Below are 18,672 nucleotides of genomic sequence, written 5' to 3' on the forward strand. Positions count from 1 at the left end.
TTGTTTGTTCAATAATTCGTGCATATTTTGTAATAAATGCATTCAAATAAAGGAATAACATTATGTTATGAACAGTTATGACAGTTCCTCATAATTTTAATGTTTTTATTCAGTGGTACTCCTGTCTGTATTTGCCTATATTAGAAGGGTGACAGCAAGTCAAGTCTCTTCTTTGTGGATGGAGTAATCACTTTGTCCTTCCCATTAAATTAGAGTTGAGGCCCCCCTCTCTGCCTGTTCTTCCCTTGTTTCCCCCTTGTTGTGGAATGGAACCTTTTTATATCCTCGAGGATATATCTAGTAGATGCATCTTGAACAGAAAGGATGGGTATGCCTATGAATGTGGTGGATGGAATCATGGTACTTTTATTCTTAAATTTGGACAGACGACTGAGTGATGTTCTAAAGAGAAAAAGACTGCCGAAACGAGGGCCAAGGAGACCAAAATACTCTCCTCCAAGAGATGATGAGAAAGTAGACAATCAAGGTAAAATATGCATAATGTGACACTAACTCCTTCTAAATTGAAAGTAAGCTTATAAGCTGTCAACAGTGCTGGCTCTAATAAACCTGTTGATTCTAGGAGATGCTCTTAATTTTGTTTTTGCTTTCTGCAGCTAAAAGCCCTACAACTACTCAATCTCCTAAATCTTCCTTCTTGGCAAGTCTAAATCCAAAAACATGGGGAAGATTAAGCACACAGTCTAACAGTAATAACATTGAACCAGCACGAACAGCAGGAGTAAGTGGTCTTGCAAGGGCTGCTTCCAAGGATACAATTTCCAATAACAGGTACGCAAGTCAAAATACACATACTGTGAAGTTGATTTTGAGGTGTAGCCAGTTTGTTATAAGCTATCAGGTGATTAGGTAGCACATCAACGATATTTTGGGGGTAAGCCCTGGTAAAATAATTCTAGAAAAAGAATGAAAAATTGTGCATGCCCATCACTCAGGGTATTCAAGGTTGGGTTGGGCAAGTCTTTGAGCAACCTGATCTAGTGAATGATCTAGTGAAAGATGGCTTTGCACATGGCAGGGAGGGTGAGGTAGATTTTTGGACTAGATGATCTTCCCAACCCATTCTTTAATAAGAAATTTAGGAAGAAAAAATAACTTCTCATAGGATATAGTAATGTGCTAGGGAAAAATTGGAGAACTGGGAAAAATGTGTGCAACAAGTAATCAGCAAAAAATGTCTTTACTATATTTGAGTAAAAGGGAAGGCTTGTTATCTATGCTTGCTGTTAAGCATGGAGAAAACAGTACTCTAGTTGTTGTTACTTGTAATATTAAAATATGCAAATGCTAAGCGTGTGGCCGAATGTCTTTTATGTGCTTCTTTACAGAGAAAAAATTAAGGGCTGGATTAAGGAGCAGGCCCATAAATTTGTAGACCGTTATTTTAGTTCTGAAAACATGGATGGAAGCAATCCTGCACTAAATGTTTTACAGAGACTTTGCACTGCAACTGAACAACTCAACCTCCAGGTTAGAAGTGGCAGACTTTTTTGAAAGGGGTGGGAATTGAAGCAGTAAAAGTGCTTAAGAGGAGGGCCGTGGTTGTAGAGGAAAGCCGGCCATCTTAGACAATATAGCCAATGTTTTAAGCGTAGTTTCTGTTATTTTAAGGAACGATACAATGTTTCTTAAACTTGTGGTGGCTCTTTTTTTAAAAAAATTTCTATATAACCTTTGACACATTATCTTTTATGATAAATGACTTGCGTTAACAGTGGTATTGTTTGTTCCTAGTGATGTGTCACTTAAAACATTCTCTTTCAGATTGAAAAATTCTGCAGTTAAGTGGTAGGGATTGACTTTCTACCTATGGAAGAACATAGCTGGTAGCCAGAACTTCAGGCGGGGGCTGTGGCGGGGTTAGTAGTATTAAGTTGAAAGGACAGAAGAAATACAAGTTGGGCTAAATGTAGTAGCATTTCAAGAATTTGAGCCTTGCTTGTCAGGCAGTTGAGATCCTTGACAAATAGTCTAAATCCTTAACTTGCAAAGTAGCTAAACAGTTGACTTAGGCTGACCTAAGGAATCATTAGAATATGAAACTTTACCACCTCCTCCTCTCCACACAGATGTCATGCAAAATCCATACAAGTATTTATCTTTCTTTGCATTTTGTTTGGAGCTAATCTTCAGTTTACAGGAGACAGAAATAAGACTCTGCATTTCTTTTAAAAGCCGGTGTGTGTGTGTATAGTTACCTCTAATGTATACCCTTGAACAGAGAAGTTGCTTATCCTCAATTTACTTGCTGAGTCATTACTTGTATTGAGTTACTAAAAAGAAACGTTTTTCCCTGTAAGAGCTCTTCTGTGCAGTGGGAATAGTGTTTCTTAGGCCCTTATTACTTGGGTAGTAAAATAGTATCTTCATATTTTTTTCAGGTGGATGGTGGAACAGAGTGCCTTGTAGAAATCCGTAGCATTGTCTCGGAGTCTGACGTCTCCTCATTTGAAATCCAGCATAGTGGATTTGTGAAACAACTGCTGCTTTATTTGACATCTAAAAGTGAGAAAGATGCTGTAAGCAGGGATATCAGATTGAAAAGATTTCTTCATGTATTTTTTTCCTCTCCAGTAAGTTTTATTGTTTGGGCATTCTTAGCTTGCTTTCTCCTAAGTTGTACACATGTGACTACCTGAGGTTCAGCAATGACCTTAACTCTAAGGTGCTACAAGGAATGCTTTCTTTATGACTAAGATATATAACACTACAACTTATACGTGATTCTGTGTCTTTACAGAACAAAAATCTTTAGAATACCCTGTTTCAGTGAAGCTTACTGCTCCTGGTTAAGGATTAATGCTTAAAATCTGTAGGGCTATTAAATCTAAACTAAGTGAGAAGTGCATTCTTGAAACAAGTCTCATACATGTGTTATGTAGTCTAGTTGTTCTGATATTGCTGGCACTTGAAGTGAGAGCACTGAGTTTTAACCTTTTTGTGCACTGTGTGTTGAAAGTTATCGAAGGTGCATTAATTCAAGCACATAACCAAAACGTTTGAATGTGTTTCAGCTTCCCGGGGAAGAGCCCCTTGGAAGACTAGAGCCATTAGAAAATGCACCTTTGTTGGCATTAGTCCATAAAATGAACAATTGCCTCAGTCAGATGGAACAGTTTCCGGTCAAAGTACATGACTTCCCCAGTGGAAATGGAACAGGGAGCAGGTAAGGATTAATGCTCAGGTAACAGTTTCGTTGGAAGCTTTTGTTTGCCAAGCCTTGATTCAACATTAAAAGTTCCACAAGGTAATGGAGAATTCTGACCCTCTTAAAGACAAAAGCAGTTACACAGTTGCCTCTTTTTATTCAGAGAGGGGTTGAATATTTAAACAGATCTTTGGTTACTGTCTTGAAACTACTTCCCCCTTAGACTGGGGTTGGATGCAGTCACTGAACTTAAACTTTAAAAATTCAAATGTCTTCCTTGTCCCCATGTAACCAACACTGGAAAGAAATAATCTTTGTTGGTAACTCTGATACTTTTTAGTAATGTGATGAACTGCTGCAAGTTTGTGTTACAGTGCTCAACTTTGTTATTTGGACAGGTTCTGTTCTCTTGGATGATGATAGATTGAGTGATAACAGTTGGCTGCCATAGTTTAAAATAACTGTAGACATGTCCTGTGTCTTAATATAGATTAAATTTAGAATCCTATTAAATATTTGTGTTCTAAGTAACAAACTTGAACTACTGAAAACCTATTTCTGCAGTTTGTCTGTACTTTTCTGTAGTAAATCAACACTATTTTTCATTCAGTGTATAGCAGCTAGAAAGTCTATTACAATACAGGTTGCATGCAAGTTCTGGAAGTATTTTTGGTGCTACCTGAAGGCTCAGTTTAATTATATGGATATTCTTTGGACTACTCAGAAACTAAAGAATAGTTTTCAGAGTGTATGTATATTTTCCACACTCCTCCCCTTTTAAAGTCTGAAATGCCATAAACTTTTTCAAGTAGTAAGACAGTGTGGACATTTTATCAACAGTTGTGATAGAACATCCATTATAATAGGTGTGTTAGAGCCTCACACTGTAGCATAACGTACACTGAAGTTCAGTACTTGTTTAGTGAGACTTAAATAAATAAAAATTATTGGGGATGAATGCAATATATGGTTTTCTAATACTTGAAGGAATTACTGTTCTTGATGTTAGCTTTTTCAAATAGTATATGCTCTGTAATCTTAATCCTTTTTAATATGCACTACTTTTATGAAAAGGGATAATGACAAAAGTTGTCATAAAAGCTAGTCATAAAAGAAAAATTCTGCTACTTTTGTTAGAATACTAAACATGGACAGTCAGACTACTGCAGCATTGTTTGACTGCTAGTCTTACTGTAGATTACGTCAATTAAGATTTTGAGGCATTAAGATTTGGTAGTCTTTCACTGGTACCTGGAAATAGAAGCAGCACAAGATTAAGAGGTTTGATTAAGAACTATTAGCTTGAGTATTGATAGCTTGCAACACGCATATAAACTATATTTGGCAAGAAAAAACAGAAGCTCTTGGTTTGTCCCTTTAGGTCATTAAAAAACATGAGAGATTTGCGTTTTCCATTCTCAATTCCTATTCTCATAGTACTGCAGGTAAACACAGCTCTAACTCTTCTGTGGCATCAGCTGACCACTGAAGAACTTCATACCTCACAGATGGGTGGTATAGGCCATATTATAATCGGACCTCAGACGGGACTTTCTCTTAAACCATGTGGCTTCTGTTGAAATAAAACTTTGTCCAACTTAGATTCTGGAGTTCTTGTAGAATAAAATCCTTGATCTGTTTATCTGACTCTTAATAGCTTGTTTTTAAAGAAATAGGATGAGAAATTATACTCTGTGAATGAACACAAGTGAATTCTTAAATGCATGTATAAGCCTATTTTAATGCAATTATGGTTATTAGATTCTTTGTGTAGCAACTTTTTTCACAAATTATTTTGAGTTTTTCTCTTAACAGAGGATCACAAGCTTTAAAGTTCTTCAATACACATCAATTAAAATGCCAGCTGCAAAGACATCCGGACTGTGCAAATGTGAAACAGTGGAAGGGTGGACCTGTGAAGATTGATCCTCTGGCTTTGGTACAAGCCATTGAAAGATACCTTGTAGTTAGAGGTATTTGTCTTATATGGTCATTGTGTGTATTTTGCTGCTTAAGATAGAGTCTGTAAAAGCTTCTGAGGATTATACTGAAGACAAATGTGAGGTACTTATAAATGTATCTAATTCACAGTGGGGGTAGAGTAAGGCTGAAAATAAAGCTGCCTCTCTTTGGGACAAACTTTTCCTGTTTGTAAACAATTCCATCTAAATAATAACAGTAGTACAGCTAATCTGATAGTCAACTTGATTATAATGTGGGGAGTTTGCAAATATTGATACTGAAATTTGTTCTAAAATGTATGAACCTTACATTTTTGATTTTATGTGCTTTGGAAGTGTTTTTGAAAAGTGGAGTTTATAAAGGAGCACAAAAGCATTGCTACATTTCGTGTAAAAGCAAATAAGTATGTCTTTTTCCTTTTTCTCAGGTTATGGAAGAGTTAGAGAAGATGATGAAGATAGTGATGATGATGGGTCAGATGAAGAAATAGATGAATCTTTGGTAAGGTTTCCCTTTGTGGGTAAGGGGAGGGGATGGTATAAGAAGAAGCTTAAAGGAAAGTCAGCAACAAGTTTCCTAACTTGTGTGGCTTTCTGTTTTTTGTTTTGTTCAGGCTGCTCAATTCTTAAATTCAGGGAATGTGAGACATAGACTGCAATTTTACATTGGAGATCACTTGCTGCCATATAATATGACTGTGTATCAAGCAGTTAGGCAGTACAGTTTGCAAGCTGAGGAGGAGAGGGAGTCTACGGATGATGAAAGCAACCCGTTAGGAAGAGCTGGGATTTGGACAAAAACACATACCATTTGGTAAGTTGGCTAGAGAAATCAAGGGACAGCTTCTCCAGTTTGAGAGAGATGTATAAATAAAGAGAAATTGAATATAACTGAAGAACTGTGAAGTTTTTATTTCTGCTTTAACTTGCATTGAAGTAAATTTATGGTAGTCAACCTAACAGTTCTATAACTTGTTTTCTTTTCACGTAAGTTAAAAACGTGTTTATGCAGTACTAATTTTGAATTACTTTATAGGTACAAACCTGTGCGAGAGGATGAAGATGGTAACAAGGACTGCGTTGGTGGTAAAAGAGGAAGAGCGCAAACTGCTCCAACGAAAACCTCACCTAGAAATTCTAAAAAGCATGATGAACTGTGGCACGGTGAGTGTGTTGCTGTGGTAGTATGTTAATTTGTGAAATTACTGAAAGAATACGGAAGAGTGAGACACATTTTAAAGCATACGTAGTACAAGAAGCTTCTTAGAAAGCACACATTAATGTTGATGTTAAAACTAAACATGTAGTACTAACTGAATTGTCTAATGAAGTTGTTTGGGTTGAGTGAATACCCTGTAAATGACAATACTACCTAGGTTTCTAATGTAAATCTTGGGAGGGCTTCTAATTGATAAGTGTTGATAACAGTTTTTCTTTTTTCATGCTAGATGGTGTATGCCCTTCGGTATTAAATCCTTTAGAAGTTTACCTTATATCTTCTCCACCTGAAAACATAACGTTCGAAGATCCTTCATTAGATGTTATTCTTCTTTTGAGAGTTTTACACGCTATCAGTCGATACTGGTATTATTTGTATGATGTGAGTATAGTACTTTTAAAATCACTTTCATACTTGATAGAAACAGCTGTCAAGAAACACCATAAAATAGCCTTTTCCCTCTGTTTGGTCTGTATCCTACACCATGCCCCGCAATCAACCAACCAGAAAAAAGAATAACGTAAATACTGTCTTCTTCCCCATACCTATTTATCTAACTTCTGATGACTATAAACTCATACGGTCAGTCATGTATGCTTTAGCATGTTACTTTCTTCAAGTTCAAAAAAACATCATTAATCCAGGAAAGAAAATGTATAGTAGAAATCTACTCACTCTGTCTTTTGAGTCAGATTCTATTCACTGCTAAAGTAACAGTGAAACTTTTTTCCTGTGATGATAAGCAAATTGAAAGCATTAAAATACTGTAAAGACTTTTTTCCCGATGTTTCTTTAACTAAAAAAATCTTGTTCATTAACATCACAGAACGCAATCTGCAAGGAGATTATTCCAACATCAGAATTTATCAACAGTAAACTGACAGCAAAAGCAAACAGGCAGCTTCAGGATCCTTTGGTAATTATGACAGGAAACATACCAACCTGGCTGACAGAACTTGGAAAAACATGGTATGAATGACTTATTGTGTAGTATTTCTTATTTGAGTTCAGTAGGCCTCTTGGCTGAGTAGCCCAGGTGCAGCATATGTTTCACTTCTGAAAGCGCTGGGTGAGAATAAAGTGTAGTAACAAGTCTTACTAAGTTGCATAGTGAGGCTTGGATGATACACCTCTGCTGCGTAATTTAAACCAAGTGTGGATGGTTAGACTAGCTGCGAAGTTTGGACAACTTCTTAAGGGAATTTCTGAGCAGTTTAAAGTTTTCTGATTGAAACAAATGTGGTTCTCTGTACCATTTATTCTTCCGTTAAACTGTGTGATGACTTATTATTTCATTGCATTTATCTTAGCATATTTGATATGGTATTAAAGGAAATATTTTTTAAAATAATTGATAAAATATAGATCTCTATCACGTTGATAGGTTATAAGCTCTAAGACTCTTGCGCTTGAAAGAATGAGAAGTCAGGATTGACATTCATGCTTTTTTTTCAAGCATGTTAATTGAAGCCACATTGGAAGTTCACACCCTAGAGAGACTATTTAGCCTTTTAATTTTCAGTGCTTCAATTTAATTATTTGTCTGGAATTTTTATGGAGAAATTTAGTGATTATCAGTGTATGTTCTTATACAAACATCTGTAGCGTTTACTCCATAAAACAATCTTTCCAGTTGTGATGTCAGTGGAGGACTACACTTTTAACATGCACGTGTCTTCAAGAATAGTAGAACTGATAAATAGGAAGCTTCTCTAATTGGTAGTCTTTCACAGATCGTTTAAAGCGTTTCCAAAAATGATGAAAGGTAGAGTGCTTGTGCTGTTTTCTAGGTAGGTTCCTTTTTTCCTCCTCTAAATACAGGGGCTTGAGCTATCTTAAGATCTTTTGTCTGAATTGGATTTCCTAACTGCAAAACAGACTTGAACAAGTAAAGAAATACTTAATTTCTGATGCAGTACTGGAGTTGGTATCTCCTGGAAGAGTTTAGAATTTTCTTGGATTTGTGTGATTCCTTTTTAACTTCCCATTTCTATTTTGGTTATAAGCATTGTCATGCATTCCCCAGAGCTAATTCATGTCCTGGGGGTTTCCTTTGGAGGTTGCTTTTACCAGTGTGTTTAATAAAGCACTAGTTTCAAGGCTACCAAGTTTGTGTTTTAAACTGTAGCCATAGATGCTAGTCAAATCTCAGCTAACAAATCCAATGCTCTTTACAGCCCATTTTTCTTTCCATTTGATACCCGGCAAATGCTGTTTTATGTAACTGCTTTTGATCGTGATCGAGCCATGCAAAGACTACTGGATACTAATCCAGAAATCAATCAGTCAGATTCTCAGGATAGCAGAGTGGCACCACGACTGGACAGGAAAAAAGTAGGTATATATTGTTTAAAAATGGAATGAGTGACTTGTTAATTTTGCTATTGTTTTTAAGAATATCATTGTGAGAAGTTTAAGATATCAACTTTTGGTAGTATACAGGTAAAGGGGAGGCTTGTTTTCATTGGTTTCCAAGTCCCAGTGTAGAAAGCACAATGTCTTCTAGGTATCTGCCATTAGATGGCAGAAGGTGCTACAGTATACTCTACACTGCTTTTCCAGATCCAGCCTAATTTGGAATTGGAATCTTCACGGTTTCTGAAACTAGACACTAAGACTGAATGTCAAATTTTAGGTTATGTTAGTGACATTTCTGTAGGTTTGTCTGTAAACCCCTGATTTGCTTCAGGTAGAACTCTGAAATAATTCAGCCTATAGGATGTAGAGGCAGCGTTACTTGAATAAATGGAAACATTATCCTTCTATTCTGGGAGAATATTGTCACAACATGATGAAATGAAGCCATGACTACTTTTAATGGAGAGAGTCTTGGTGTCTGCCTTGAGTCTGGAGAGATGTTATCCTTACTATACAGCAGATCTTAGTTTTAGATCTGCATGGTTTTGAATACCTCTGGAAGAAAAGAAGTGAGAAACTAGCCAACTAGAACATAGCTTCCACCACGTAGGAATCCTAGTGGTGTTCTCTTAGAAGCCTTCCACTTCCCCTACTAGAGAATCCGAGAGGGCAGAACAGAATATTATTGCCTTAAGTTTTTGGACTTGGGCATCTGTAGTCTGGTTCTAACACATTACTTTGAGGTATGTAATAGCACACTACAGCACTTCTGTTATGTTACAGTCCTGCTGCCAGATTCTTAGTAGGAGTAGTACCTGTTAAGTTATATGTGTGTGTGTATATATATATATAAATACAACTGTAAGGTGCTAGTTTTCATTTTTAATGGAATGCTTTATTCCTAGTCAGTTTTTATTTAGGAGATAATTATTTTATCAAAGTATTAACTTAGAAATTGTTGAACTGTGGAACTAACTAGCATGGGGTGGAAAAACTTGCATAACTATTTTTTTTCCTGTTGTAACTGCCTTGGGAACTGGGACTTACAGACGTAATTTCACTACTTAAAACTTCTCTAATGTGTAGCGCACTGTGAACAGAGATGAGCTGTTGAAACAGGCAGAATCTGTGATGCAGGATCTAGGCAGTTCAAGAGCCATGTTGGAAATCCAGTATGAGAATGAAGTAAGTAATGTCAATGCAGTCTAATTTAACCCCTTTTTAATGAAGATTAATACAAAAAGCTACAACTTTCTTAGAATGACTTGGTCACGCTCTTGGTCCTTACCATTGCTGGTGCTACAAAATTCTGTTAATTATCCCTCCTTCACTTGGCTATGATTTTTAGTTGCTAGGAGAAACTTAGATTTGTTATACTCTTCAGAATAGGACTGATGAGATTTAGTATATCTTTTCTAACTCTGGGGAACAGCTGCATTTCTATAATATGATCATTAGGTGGTTGATATTTTTATTCCATTACTTTTCGCTCTGATATGTGGTCTTCCTAAACTGCTTCAATTGTATTGTAATGTTGGCATAGCTATGCTGTCTAGAGGCTTTTCGCAGTGCAGTTTGTCTTATAACCTATCACATACTATATTTTCTCAGTGTAAGTAGGGGTTTAGATATTCAAAGTGAATAGACTCTTGTTTACTTACTTATTTTTCTCCCCTCTCCCCGCTCCTCTCCCTTCCCTGCACCCTGCTTTTCCCGTCTGAAGGTTGGCACAGGCCTAGGCCCTACACTAGAGTTCTATGCACTTGTATCTCAGGAACTACAGCGAGCGGATTTAGGCCTTTGGAGGGGAGAAGAAGTAACTTTAGCCAATCCAAAAGGTAAATGTTTTACTACCTGAATTACCAGTGTTGTTTTAATATTGAATTGATTCTAAGTCTATGGATATTTTCTTTTATAATCTTACAAGAAATTCTAAGTTGATAATTACCTGATAGGTTTTCTGAAACTTGTCCAGAATGAAACTAGCAATGTATATGTTGAACTTTTATTCCATCACTCTTTCTCAACAGGAAGCCAGGAAGGTACCAAGTATATTCATAATCTTCAAGGCCTTTTTGCACTTCCTTTTGGTAGAACTGCCAAGCCAGCTCACATTGCAAAAGTTAAAATGAAGTTCCGCTTTTTGGGAAAACTAATGGCAAAGGCAATCATGGATTTTAGACTGGTGAGCTTAAAACAGAAAACATGATTCTAAAGGGTTAGATAAGAATTCTAGCTCCCAATTGTTGAGGGGGAAAAAGTATCATTAAGAATTCCATGGAACTATTTTGCTGATCTTGTGGGTCCCTTCCAACTTAGGCTATTCTGCGATTTTTCATCTCTAGCAGTTTGGGTCAAGAATGCAGTTGAGCTTTTCTGGAAAGGGGAAAGGATAGAATATGTTGAAGATCTTTACAGTAACTCTTAAGACTATGAAAAAAGGAAAAGCAAATGTCTGTATTGTGTTGCTCTCTTCAATCTTTTTTCAAGATCATTCTAGGATAATTATTATACCAGCTGATAACTTGCTGGATGTTCTAATACATATGCTTTAGCCAGTCATCTGTATTTGCTCAACTGTAAATACCTCAACTGAAAACACTTCGTGTTTTGGTATGTGGGAGACCTATGAATTAGTAAATATTATTCTAGATCTAGGCAAGAGATAAAAATTTTGCAAGACAATAGTTTAGAAAGACTTAACAGTTCCGCAATACATTTTTTGATTCATAGGTGGACCTTCCTCTTGGACTTCCTTTTTATAAGTGGATGTTACGGCAGGAAACTTCCTTGACATCACATGACTTGTTCAGTATTGATCCAGTAGTAGCCAAATCAATATATCACCTTGAAGATATTGTAAGACAAAAGAAAAGACTTGAACAGGACAAAACGCAGGTGGGAAAGTAAACCTAAGGAAGAAGGAGTGCATCCCTATGTGTGTTTGGATTTTGAAGTAGCCATAACTGAGAATGTATGATAGTGCTTAATACTGGGGTAGCACTGATAATGTTTTTAATAAAAGGAGCAGTTTTAATGTTACTGATTCAGTGGCTAGTAATTATAATGGTCTTTTCTGTAGACTTGATGATAAATTTGTTCTAGGAAATCTGTTCTAACACTAGAAATTGATTACAGAATTCTTGTGTGTGATTAAACATGGGCAAGAAATGGCTAGGATTGAGATGCATGTATGAGGGAGCTTCTCCTTTTGGTTCATTTTTGAAAAGATTACCAATTTTAGTATCGGGGAAAAACTCTATCCTTAATTCTTTTTTTCTGAACATTCAAAAAGGCTTGGGTTTATAGGTTTGATCAATCTTTCAGGCTTTCTTGAAAAGTGCCTTTTGGGTCTGTGTTTTCCCACTGAAAAAGCTATACGTAGAAATGGTATAAATTGACTTCATGTCTGAACAAGTTTTTACAGATGCAGAGGAATCCTAATTTTTTTTTCACGAGGTGCTATAAATAACACCGTTACAGAGTGGTGATAAAAATACTTGTGGCATGCATACCCTTTTCTAGCATCCATTGTCAATCAATTCAGGTGGTAATAACCTGATTTCTGTTCTTAATGCATCTGCTTTGTTACTAGTGAAGGTATTGCAAGCTTGTGGGCCTTTGTTCCTCTTCATCTCACTGTATCACTTTCTCCTTGATCACTACTTTTAAATTCTCAGCAAGAGTGTGAGAAACCTGAAACCTGATGGATGAAAGCTGAAAAATGTCAGTATGCCTGCCAAGTATGAATGCTATTCACTATTGTAAGGAAAAAACAGCCTAAGAACTCTATCGTATTACACATCTCATTCTCTTGCAACAGTATTTTCTAAATAATTATGTGTGAAGTTAAAGTAATTCCAGAATTGCTAGAGAAAATCCTACTGTTAGGATCTTTCAGGCTTATACTTTGAGATGGTTTATTTGGTTTGTCTTGGCTTACTGTTACATATGAAAAATACAGAGGAAAGCAAGGAGTACTGTAACAGTATTAACAATAATACTCTTCTGGAAATGTTTGTCAAAATTGTTTTAGAAGTCATAACTTTCTGGATAAGTTGATGTTAATGAATTATTCTCACTGGTTTTTGTTTGCAACTTTTTTAGACCAAAGAAAGTCTACAGTATGCATTGGAGGCTCTGACTATGAATGGCTGCTCAGTGGAAGATCTAGGGCTGGACTTCACACTTCCTGGGTTTCCTAATATAGAGCTGAAAAAAGGGGGAAAAGACACGCCAGTCACCATCCATAATTTAGAGGAATACCTCAGAGTATGTAACAAGCAAAGCTAGGACTATATTTCTTAACTGTTCCTCACCTTAATCCAAAGCACTTCATTTCGTTGTATGTTTCAGTTCATTCTCATGAACTGGGAACAGTGATGAATTTCCTACTGACTGCCTCTGTACTAGCTTATTACAATAAAGGGGAGGAAAAAAACAACCCACAAACTCTTTGAATCAGTTCAACTTAATTGTAAATTCTGTAGTACAAAAAAGTTTGGCTTATGTATAAGGGATACTTAGAAGTGTGCCTTTTTGGATTAAAAATAATGTAGTAATTGGGTTAATTTGAGTTGTGGGCTTTCAGAATCTTTTAACAAGTTCTCACGCTTCTGTATGGTAGTGAACCCACTATCACACTTGAGTGGGCTTTGAACCTTTACAGTAATAATGAAAATTCTTGGAGACAGACTTAAGAAAATACCACCTTAGTTGCAAATAGAAATTAAAGCAATAGTGTTAAAAATAAAAAATAAGTATGGATGGAACAGAACACTACAGTGCCATAATAAGTTGACCATATACCTTCATCTTAATCTATTCCTATGTTAGAAGGGACATAACCGAGAAAAACTAAAAATAGAGTTGAATGGTTTAGGTTTAAAAACAGCACGGTAAAGAGAGGGGGGACAGGAGGGAAGAGTTCAGTACTATCACATGAAGGCATGAGCAGAATGGGGATAGGAATAATGGACTGCATGATGAAAACACATTATTCCAATTGGTAAATAAGACACTTTCTGCCTGGTGGTTAGTCTGCTGCCAGTTTTACTCTGAGGACTGAGATTTTTTTCAAGTACAGTTTCAAAGAATAATAAAATTGTATATATGATGGTATGGTTAGAAGTGTTTTGATAAGGGCCATATAAGCTGTTGGATATCAATTAAAAACTTTGAAGTTATTCCATAGTTTTCACAGCTGAATAATGAATAATTCCAGTTCATTTTCCACATTCAACCTGTTACACATAGCCAGTTCTCATCACCTTTTGTTCAAAGTGTGTTGTGGTAGTCAGGAAGAGCTTAAAGGATTAAACACATTTGGATATAAAACTGTTAGCAGGTTTTGTCAGAAACAGCATTTGTGTTTCTGATTTACTGAGGAAAGCTTAGCAAAGGTTACTTTCAAGTCTGACTTGCATACACTTTGCAGTCAGTTTTTCCCTATAGGCGGCTTTTATCAGGTGTCTGATATGGTGAGAGTCTTACGGGCATCTCAGATGTCCTGTAGTTGTCCTATCGCAGGCATCTGACATTTAAAATGAAAAGTAGAACATTACATAAACTTTGCTTTTTGCTTTTTGCAAACAGCTTTTGGGACTATTTTCTTTAAAAGGACGTCTGTATAGCTTTTCTATTCCTGTCTTTTTATTCAGGCCTTAAAGGAGAGTTTGAACTAGATGGTGTTAATTAGCGGTACAGACTTGATGGTAAATTAAAAAAAAAAAATCAGAGAAAACATTGGTATCTGTATCAAAATTATGATGAATTGCTATTTAGAAACAGTATATTTATCAGGTATTCTGCATAGCTTCCTGTGCATCAATTGCACTGCTATTGGACACTGTCATTTTTGTTAAAATCTGATTTGGAATACAATTGAGGGTAGTTCATAAAGCTGGAATAACCTTCCCTGTTATGCATCTCTCTCCCTCTCCTGCAGTTGTCATTCTACCTTCCCACAAGACTTAACTTTTAAATATTGTGACAGAGTTAATTATGTGCTTCAGTCCAGCAGTATCAATAAGATTTTTCTGATCATATTCAGGTGCATCATTAGAGGCCTTCCAAAGCTTTTCCCAGGTCAGAGCTTTTAATACACTTAAAAATTAGCTGTGTGTTGACATCCTCCTTTACAACCAGTCTTCACTTCCTGCTACAGCTGAGGATATCCAAGGTGCTAGTGTGATAGTCAGTAGCACTAACTGACAAAAGAGTCTGAGTTTCGCATGCAATCTGTCATGTATAAAATATTTTTGAACCTAGTGGTTGTTAGTACTTAATGCAGGTAGTGGAAGAGAAATCTAGTTTCGTTTGTCACATCTTCCCTGCTCCCCTCTACTCTTGCCCAGGTGACCAGGATTGTTGTTTAAGTATGTGCTGTTTTCTTTGGAAGGTCTGTTTAATACTGAGGGAGCAACTGCAGATACCAAAACAAACAAAAACTCACCCCCCCCCAAATTTACCCTATTTGTCTTACTGTCTTTTGCCTTATGATTCTTAAAATGACTTAAAATCAAGGTAGCCCCCCCCCCCCCCCCCCCGGCTCCCCTCATTTCTATAGGATTAAGACACTTAATATAACAAAGAGTTATTTCCTCTACCTCTATATTAGAAAAGGAACCTATATATTTCTTCTTTAGAGGAGAAACTAATGCAGTATTGAAACAGAAATCCTATAAGTATCATTGTCAATTTAAGGAGATAATTGTACGAAGACTGTTAGCCTTGTAAAAATAGCTGAAACTTTGAAGTAGGTTTAGATTTGTTTTTGCAATATTATGTTGAATAGAATCATTTTAACCAGCTATTCTGATTTCCATGTGCTAGCTTTGTTTTATCAAAACTAAAATCAGTGAAGTTGTTTAAATTAGTCTGAGTTGCATGCTTAGGATATTCTGTGAGGGTTGTTTGAACTCATATGACTTCTGATAATCTGCAGTGACAGACCACATGAGATTCGTTGCAGCTGTGTTGCACTGCACTTGCACATGTGCAGCAGTACAAGCTTATAAATTAAGGCAGAATGAGGCAATGCTGTTGAACAGCTCCATGAATTAACGCTCTAACTTTGCTGAAACTATAGTGAGCATATGGCTAGGCTTATATGGAGTTGTTTTTTTTCTGTAGTTGTAGTGTTTTTGTGCAATTTTGATCATTATACTTTTCCTTTATTTAAATGAAATTTTTCCTCCCACCTTTGCAGTTGGTGATATTCTGGGCACTAAATGAAGGTGTTGCCAGACAGTTTGACTCTTTCAGAGATGGGTTTGAATCGGTCTTCCCCCTCAGTCATCTTCAGTACTTCTATCCTGAGGAGGTTGGTATATGAGTTCTTAAATGATGCTTTTATAACCTTATGACTAAATAACCAGGAACACTCTGAACCGAGGTATGCACTGAATGATGTGCAGTCCTAACACATGCTGTCTGACATTACGCATCTGCTGCACAGTGGTAAAACTTGGTGTCTTTTAAATCACAAATTTAAATGTTTGAGATTTGTGTTCAATAGTCATTTGCTGGTTTTATTATGAACAGTTTTCTTTAAAGATGAGTGGATCCAGCTTTTCTCAGAGAAGGGCTTCTGTTTGTGTATACAGGCTCCATACTGTCATGGAAACTAATTCCTTGTATTGTAGTACCTCTTAATAGCTAGAGGTAAGGACGTGGATGATACCTTAATGTTCTATTAATAACAAAGCAGATTTTTTTTAATATTTTAGACAGTAACAGGAAGTAAAGAACAGGATAGTTGATCTTGATGCCTTGTTTTCACACCTACCACATTAACTCTTAAAATTCTTACTCTCAAGTGGACTGAACTGAGACACAACTATTGTTGTCCAGAGTAGAAAAGAGAACATTTTAATACTATGCCTTTAGGGAGTTTATTTGAAGACTATATTTTCGAGGATTTGCCTTCATAAACCTTCATGAACTTATACCTTTGACTTCATGAAGAAATGTTACATGCTTTGAAAATGTTAGTGAAGTCTTCACATAAATCTTCACATAAACCACATAAACCTTTTGTTCTCGATGCTTTGCAGTGTAAGAGTTTCTTAAAGCTTAGATCTGCAACTGCTAGTGTTGATTCTTTCATGACTTTCTCTTGGTACTACTTGCAGAGAACACCACCATTTTTTTTCTCTAACAAATTAAAGGCTACTAAAAAAGCCAATTCTTGTAGTTCAAGTGCCTTACTTAACCTTTTCCTTTTCATAGGATGTGGATGGGATTCTGTGCTGTCACTGTTTGTCATGGTTTAATGCATGTTTCTCTTTGGAAATTTCAAAATGCTGACACCAGTCTGTTGCTAATCTACAAATATAGTTGATCAAAATTGAGCAATAGGAGTTGTACCAGATAAGATACCTTGTCCTTAATAGGATATACGTGTGGGATGTAGAGTTCTGTTGCTGATAGTCTGTCTATCGAGCCATTTGATCCTCTTCATAAATCCTCTGTAAGTGATTATATAGAACTTGTAGAATTCTTTTGTTCACAAAGAGAAACTATTTTCACTGAGATCTGGGTTTTACAACTCCTCGTCTATCCTGGAAGGACATCTCTAAAAGCTTTTAATGCTTTGGCTGTAGCATATCAACTCTGCTTGCCCATGTGCGTAGAAAGAACAAGCAAGATAAGTTGAAGTAAGAACCAAAAACTACCATCTGACAGATATACCTCTGATAATAATTACATTTTTTTCTTTCAAAGAAGAGAGCAGATTTCTAAAAAGCAAGTGTAAATAATCTAGTCTTTCTGTTTCCCTAGTTGTCTTTAAAATAGTAAAAAAAATTAACATTTCTTTATAACTGTAAAAATTGTATTTTAAAATATTTAAGGCATTTTTAGTCCCCCAGTGTAAATTACTTATTACAGCGGCATCACTTTTCTAAGAGATACATGTCACATCTCATGTACGAGTGGATTGAGCGCGAAGGCGGGTTGAGCGAATGAGGCTGTCATTTGGCTGAAGCTATTGCATTCAAAAAGCAGGGTGGGGAGGGAGGCTGTTTGGTGTGACTAAGGTCATTTTGCAGCAAGGTATTCCAAAAAGTAGAATAGAATACTATTGCTATTATAGTAGTAATCAAAACAGACAGTACTCACACTGCATTGTGTTCTAAAAGGGAAAAATTCCTCTCTTTATTTTTATAGTTGGAGCAGCTCTTGTGTGGCAGCAAAACTGACACCTGGGATGCAAAGACATTAATGGAATGTTGCAGGCCAGATCACGGTTATACACATGACAGGTAATATGGTGCTGGTCTCTTTTTTATTTAAAAAAAAAAGTATTGGCAATAGAACATGCGCATCCAAATAACCTTTATGTGTTCAAGATGTGGGAATTATGTATTTGAAGATACATTGCACTGAAGATGACTCTGCAATTATTTTAAGTACAAACAAATTTAAAGTTCTCTCTCTTTTTCCCCTCTTAGTCGAGCAGTGAAGTATCTCTTTGAAATTCTCAGTAGTTTTGATAGTGAGCAGCAAAGACTGTTTCTTCAGTTTGTGACGGGTAGCCCCAGACTGCCTGTAGGAGGTAGGTTTTGTTTTGTGCATATTGCTATATGTGAAATCAAGATTTACTGATGTATTTCAGAATAGGTGGATTTACTTCAGTAAAGGGGGAAAAAATAAACTTGTTTATTTTACAACTTCGTATGTTTGCTATTTCTAGTTTTAGGAGTGTCGTGGTAGACTTAAGGTAGAATTATATTATGAACTTTGTGTTGATCTCATGATATTTGCATGTGAAGGACTCTCTCCTAGTTTAATTCATGTTACCAGATAACCTACCGGAGGGCAAAGTTCAAAATATTCAGGACTTCTAAGCAAAACTTAAATTCTTGTAGTTCGTACCATTATTCCTCGCCTTTTGAGTGTCAGTTTTTTTTTGGGGGGGGGGGGGGGGGAGGCTGAGGAATTTGCTGTGTTTGCTAGGGATC

At 36.3% G+C, this 18,672-nt stretch overlaps 1 protein-coding gene across 16 annotated transcripts in view; it reads left to right on the forward strand.

Moving 5' to 3' along the window:
* The window catches only part of TRIP12 (thyroid hormone receptor interactor 12), a 75,816-nt gene that overhangs the window by 54,464 nt on the left and 2,680 nt on the right, over positions 1-18,672 (forward strand). For 12 of the 16 annotated variants that reach the window (XM_083847835.1, XM_083847833.1, XM_083847832.1 and 9 more), the window contains 20 exons: positions 387-487; positions 618-792; positions 1,350-1,491; positions 2,403-2,594; positions 3,036-3,187; positions 4,970-5,142; positions 5,559-5,632; positions 5,745-5,944; positions 6,167-6,294; positions 6,579-6,730; positions 7,176-7,318; positions 8,527-8,683; positions 9,794-9,892; positions 10,431-10,545; positions 10,738-10,892; positions 11,441-11,605; positions 12,815-12,979; positions 15,918-16,031; positions 17,879-17,973; positions 18,163-18,266. In XM_083847835.1, the coding sequence (XP_083703961.1) occupies positions 387-487; positions 618-792; positions 1,350-1,491; positions 2,403-2,594; positions 3,036-3,187; positions 4,970-5,142; positions 5,559-5,632; positions 5,745-5,944; positions 6,167-6,294; positions 6,579-6,730; positions 7,176-7,318; positions 8,527-8,683; positions 9,794-9,892; positions 10,431-10,545; positions 10,738-10,892; positions 11,441-11,605; positions 12,815-12,979; positions 15,918-16,031; positions 17,879-17,973; positions 18,163-18,266 (2,801 nt within the window). The remainder of the gene's footprint in view (positions 1-386; positions 488-617; positions 793-1,349; positions 1,492-2,402; positions 2,595-3,035; positions 3,188-4,969; positions 5,143-5,558; positions 5,633-5,744; positions 5,945-6,166; positions 6,295-6,578; positions 6,731-7,175; positions 7,319-8,526; positions 8,684-9,793; positions 9,893-10,430; positions 10,546-10,737; positions 10,893-11,440; positions 11,606-12,814; positions 12,980-15,917; positions 16,032-17,878; positions 17,974-18,162; positions 18,267-18,672) is intronic. The other 4 variants (XM_083847830.1, XM_083847842.1, XM_083847838.1 and 1 more) reach the window with 1 other exon arrangement.

This window comes from Anser anser (genome assembly GCF_964211835.1).
Source record: "Anser anser genome assembly, chromosome: 9".
Classification (NCBI taxonomy): Eukaryota; Metazoa; Chordata; class Aves; order Anseriformes; family Anatidae; genus Anser; species Anser anser.